Below are 6,000 nucleotides of genomic sequence, written 5' to 3'. Positions count from 1 at the left end.
ATCTCTATGATGAAATCGGTCAAGATGAAGCTTCCTCACCTATTAGTAGGAGATGTTATGGTAGCGCAAAACGAATATCGTTTGACACTGTTTTGTCCATTGAAAATCTTTTGGTCATTTAAAAATCTTGAAAAATGATAAGCATCAATCACTCATTCCGGAAAGGAAGCGACTTAGAGCTATGATTCACCCGGTTAACTATTGTATCTCCTTTATGGAAGTTGAGGGTTTCATGTTGAGGATGGCTTGCACCTTCTTGGGATTAACATCGATTTCAGTCTGATAGACCATAAAACCAAAGAACTTTTTGAAACCAACGTCGAAGGTGTATTTTGCTGATTTAGCTACATTTGGAATTTCTTGAGCATAGTGAAAGTTTCATCCAAGTCGACCATATGGGTGTCAGCAGATTGACTTTTGACCAGCATGTCTTCAACATACACCTCTTTGTTTCTCTTTATCTAAGGTTGAAATATCCTATTAGCTATCCTATGATATGTTGCATCTATGTTCTTGAGCCCGAAAGACATGATCATATGGAAATACTGTACCTAGTCAATGATAAAGTATGTATTCTTTTCATTTTTAGGCACCATCTTGATTTGGTTATATCCTAAAAATACATTCATAAAGCTAAGCAGCTCATGGTCAGAGGTCACATCGATCAACTAATCAATCTAAGACAAAAGATAGCTACCCTTTGGACAAGCTTTGTTAAAATTAGTGATCAACACGTTAGCAAGAACTACATTAACACTACATTAACAAGCCACTTTAAATAGTTGACTTTGTAGATGAAATCAATATACAATAACTTATTGACTTCCTCTTTAATTGTTGCTTGTCAATCAAGGGCAAATCTCTCGGGCTTCTAGCAAATTTCTTCAGGTTGATATTGAGTCATTGTTAGGCTACAACTCGATCAATTCCAAGCATATCTCTAGGGGTGCATGCAAAAACCTTAGTGTCTTGGCATAGGAAGTTGATGAGTTCGATCTTGTTCACTTTGTTAAGCCTAAGCCAAGTTTAATAGTTTGATTCGACCTGGTGGGGTCCAATGAGACCTCTTGAGTCTAGTTGTTGTATGAGGAGGGATGTATTCTTTAGGAGCGTGATCGACGTGGGGTAGCATTGGTGGGATTTTCATGAATTGCACCTAAGTTGTCTAACACCAAGGTTAGTTGAGAACTTCAAGCTCATATGGTAGGTTGAGATGACCGCACATAGTTAGTTGAGGGTTGGATCATTGATGATGGCATTGTAAATGAACGTGACATCAACCACCACAAACTTGGTCTTAATTATCTTTGAGCAATTGTTTGACCCAAATGTGACATACAAGTATGCAATTCCCAAGCGATGATCGAGTCTTCAATGAAGCTGACAAGTGTAAAGGAGATTAGTTGTAGATCTTTAGCACTTAGACTAATCTTCTAAAACACATCATAGTATAAGATATTAACAAAGCTCATTGTATCTATTAGGATCATTTTTAATAATGTATTAACATTTCTAAGTGAGACGACAAGTGCATCGTCATGATCAAGGTCCAAATGCTCTGCCTCTTCTTATCTGAACACAATAGGAGGATCTTTAGAGGGATAAAACCCTTTGTCTTGAGGCTCCCTTACATAATTCTTATCGGATGATGCTCTAGTTCCTCCTAATATGGGTCCCCCCAACAATCACATCTACTTATTCTTTGAAAGGCTCTCGTGATCTTAGGGGCGTTTCTTAGACCATATAGAGGTAGTGATTGGAGTGCCCTTTATGAATGAGCTCCTCTATTTGTTGCTTTAGGTCGTAGTAGTCTTCCATATCATGCTCATGATCTTGGTGGAAGCGGTAAAATTGAGCATCACCATTTGGTGGTCGGAGGCGGTAAGGGCTAAGGCATAGGAAGGAGACCATTTTCCCTTATTTGCATAAATTCTTTAGTATAGTAGGTATTTAATTAAGTGAACTCCCGATGAGGGGAAACTTGATCTCCTCATGGCTTGTCAGTACACGATCGCTCCAAATTATTTGGTCGTAAACCCCTTTCCTTTTTTATTATCTTTTTAGGCTCAAAGCTCCTCTTTTTGGTGATCATAGACTCTACCACTATATGTTAATTGGTCTCTTATAGCAATTTAAGGAATGTGATGGGAGGTCATGTAATAACCAAGTAAAAGAATTTTAAGGGTTGGAGGCCATCGATGCAAGCATTAATTAGGATGGATGAGCTCGAGTCAGCCACTGGCCTTACTTCAGCATTGTATTACTTAGTATAACTTGCTAGGGATTTCTTGTCCATATGTCGTATGACTAGGAGGGATGTTATAGGTTTTTTGGGCAACATGTTGCTAATAAAATTGAGCTCAAACTGCAGAAAAAAGAGATTGATTCTAGAGATAGTTTAGAGAATTATTCCCTTGCTGTCGTTTTGAGAGTTATCAAGAGAGTGCAGCACATGAGAGAATATATCATCCTGAATAATGTCATTTGAGAGGTGAATGTAGCTATATGTTCAGTGGGATCAGACGAAGTGTATAGGTCTAAAGTTGGTATTTGGAATCCTTGCAAGATTGGCTCCTCCATAATACTTTTTTGACAAAGGGAGACTTTAGGAATAGTTTAGCTTTAGGTTGTTTCCCCTATTTGATCTCTTTTTTTATGTCCTCTAGCCACTTATCTATCTTGAAGAGCTAAACTCGTACATTTGGAGGGAGTTTGATTGATTGAGCGATCAATTCCTTTAGTCCCTCTAGCTGGGGGTTGGAACGAGGAAAAGGGGAGTGAGTAGAGTTGGGTATGACTCCTATTGTGTCATTTGGACTAGCTATGAAAGATAAAGAGCCATGGTCTAAAAGTACCCTAGTTAGGAACTAGACATGTTAGTAGGAAAAATTTTTCTCAACATAGGAAAATATTTTTTAAAGGATTTATAATATTTTTTTATGTAGTTAACGACATCTTGGTTGTTGTTGAGATTGTTATCAAACGAGTTATTATCATTTTATTTATTAAAAAAATAAAAAAATATATTCAAATAGAATGTTACTATGTTAAGCTTCACAGATAATAGATGGTGTTGCAGTAGTTCACGGGAAAGTCTGTCTGCTCCGTAACAAGTCAACGATCTCGGCAGGTGGCGGCGTTGCGTCAAACTGCAACATCACATCGGTGAAAGAGAGAATAAAGTGGTCAACTCGTCGGACCATTTTGTGATTTGACAAGATTCAGTACCAAAAGCCAACATGATCAACGTAAAACAATGGCAAATACCGACAACACTAATCTTGAAACCATCCATAATCACGACGCACGCAAGCGGGCATCTTCTCCGATGAAAAGCGCCTTCCCAGTTTACCACCGTCTCTTGCAGATTCTAAACTTCACGCCCCCATCGACCTGAGATGCGGATTCAAAGGGCCGCCACCTTGGGCACCGAGACTGGGAACGCGTCGATTTCATCCATCCAGGGATTCTTCTCCTTGCCAGGATTCACCGTTCTTAAAGCCCTCCATACGGCGCTGTTACACTTGAACCCGGAACCAAATGCTATTTGCCAGATTCGGTCCCTCTTCTTGATCCTCCCTTTCCCTTCCGCATATGCCAATTCGTACCAGAGAGAGCTGCTGGAGGTGTTCCCAAACCTGTAGAGCGTCATCCTCGAAGGCTCCATGTGCCACTCGGAAAGCTGCAGGTTCTTCTCCAGCTCGTCCAAGACGGCCCTTCCTCCGGCGTGAATGCAGAAGTGCTCGAAGGCCAGCTTGAAATCCGGAATGTAAGGCTTTATCTTCATCTTGAAAACCTTCTTCGCCACCAAGGTAGCCAGGAAGATCAAATGCTCGGACATGGGCAAGACAAGAGGGCCCAACGTCGTTATGTTGGTCTTCAGTGCATCACCGGCGACTCCCATTAGATCTTTCGAGAGAGAAACACCAATTTTTCCGTTCCCATCCTCCTCCTGGGTCACACAGCCGAAGCACTTGTCGTCGGCACCTTTGTGGGTTCGAAAGGTGTGCACCAGTTGGTACTTGGACCGTCCACGATCGGACCTCTTATTGGAGAGAAGAATCGCCGCTCCACCCATACGGAACAAGCAGTTGGAAACGAGCATGGAGCGGTTGTTGCCGAAGTACCAGTTCAAGGTGATGTTCTCCATGCTGATCACCAAGGCATAGGAACTGGGGTAGACTTGAAGTAGATTCTTGGCCAGATCCATGGAGATGAGCCCAGCACTGCACCCCATCCCACCTAGATTATAGCTGACGACGTTTCCCCGGAGCTTGTAATGGTTCACGACCATGGCAGAGAGAGAGGGTGTCGGATTGAACAAGCTACAATTCACAATCAAGATCCCGATGTCCTTGGGCTTCACGTCGGTCTTGGCTAGCAGCTCGTCGATGGCTCCGAACATGACATCCCTGGCTTCCTTCCTTGCCTCCGCCATACAGGGATTAGGCGGGTCGCAGAGGACGGCCTCTGGGAGGTAGGTGTCTTCGCCAAGTCCAGATCTCTCCAGGATCCTCCGCTGGAAATCAAGGTTCTCTTCCGTGAACGAGCCCGTCGTCCTGGAACGCTCCATGAAGAGCTGCCTGGTGCATTTCCGGGCGTCTTCGGGTTTGTAGCAAGCGAAGTCGAGGAGATAAACGGGGCGGGGACGGGTGAGGAAGTAGACGGTGGAGAGGAACACGAGGAGGGTGGAGCAGAGGATGACGGAAACGAGGTTGAAGCGGAGATGGTCCCAGAGGTCATGGAGGTCGTCGAGGGAGAAGGTGGACAGCTGGGCGGCGACGAGGAAGACGAGGGGTGTGAGGAAGAGGTACATCCCATGGGTGATGAGGTAGTGGTAGCCAAGTTTGACGTACTTGAGCTTGACGGACTGCTTGAAATCAGGGAGTCGGCCGGAAGGTGATCCGAGCAATGGGGCGTCCGACCTTTGCTCCGCCATGTTCCGACCAACCAAAATTCTGATCCGGAGGGGATGGGAGGAGGAAGGACAGGGATTCTCAGGTTCGACTTTCCCCTAAACCTCAGACACAACAAGTATTCCCGAGGATCAGCGATTAGACAACCTGCGTGAAACAAAAGGAGAAATGTCATGACAAATCGACGAAAAACGAGGAGGCCAGAAATCCAAAGACCGGAAGCCAATGCGCCACAAATTTAACAAGATTCAAGAGGGAAACGGAAGTGTGACGCAGAAAACCCAAACTTTAAAGGAGTTTCTCCCCCGAGGAAGCAATGTTCCTTCTTCACGCCTCAAAATCGACGCGGAAACTCGATTTTTCCGACAAAAGGAGTCGTCTTTAGCAGAAATTTCGCGTGTTGCGGAAAATTCATGTGAGAACTATCGGATCTCGACCATAAATCTCTAAATAACACACGATCAGCAGAATGAATCGCCAAATTCTTTTACGTTCCCCTTGCAAACAGTTCATCTCGAGAAGCACGAAACAGGAATGTGCCGACCGAAGATCAAAACGAGGGGAAGTCCAACGTTTTTATGGTTTTCTTCGTTCATTTCATGGCAAAAGAGTGAAGACATGAATGATAATCCAGATCGGAAGAAGGAAAAAATCTGAACTGACCTCGAGCGCCGAATCCGCTCAAGGAACAGCCGGAAGAAGCCTAATCCGGACCGCTCCCCCCTGGTTCATAAGACAGGAGGTGGGCACCGAGGAGGAGGCGGAGGAGAAGCGACACACGAGAAAGAGGTGTGCTCTCTCTCTCTCTCTCTCTCTCTCTCTCTCTCTCTCTCTTTTGAATGATCAAGAATAAAAGTTTGCAACTCTTTACGGCATACCCGCTTGTGTACCGTCCTTTGCAGCACTTGTGAGAGCGCCACTGAGGGGAAGGAAAGGTACGCTCCTAATCGGATCGGACAAGGAGGGATGTCGGGAGTGAAACGGGGGCTTTCAATGCCCAGATTCCCACACTTGTGAGAGCGCCTTTCACTCCTCCTTCCTAAAGCAGACGCAGGTGAGGCCAGCGCGGGTGCACATGAGTAAG

At 44.5% G+C, this 6,000-nt stretch overlaps 1 protein-coding gene across 1 annotated transcript; it reads right to left on the bottom strand.

Moving 5' to 3' along the window:
- Nucleotides 1-3,175: 3,175 nt before the first annotated feature.
- On the bottom strand, nt 3,176-5,737 carry LOC103973066 (3-ketoacyl-CoA synthase 11-like). The gene is made up of 2 exons (XM_009387533.3): nt 5,580-5,737; nt 3,176-5,063 (listed from the first exon to the last, which is right to left on the bottom strand). The coding sequence occupies exon 2, from the start codon at nt 4,937-4,939 to the stop codon at nt 3,407-3,409; it is 1,533 nt and encodes a 510-aa protein (XP_009385808.2). The 5' UTR covers nt 4,940-5,063; nt 5,580-5,737; the 3' UTR covers nt 3,176-3,406.
- Nucleotides 5,738-6,000: the final 263 nt, after the last annotated feature.

The sequence above is a fragment of the Musa acuminata genome, unplaced genomic scaffold, assembly GCF_036884655.1.
Source record: "Musa acuminata AAA Group cultivar baxijiao unplaced genomic scaffold, Cavendish_Baxijiao_AAA HiC_scaffold_1138, whole genome shotgun sequence".
Classification (NCBI taxonomy): domain Eukaryota; kingdom Viridiplantae; phylum Streptophyta; class Magnoliopsida; order Zingiberales; family Musaceae; genus Musa; species Musa acuminata.
Note: the sequence above shows the minus strand (reverse complement) of the source record. Positions and strands in the feature narration are given on the sequence as shown.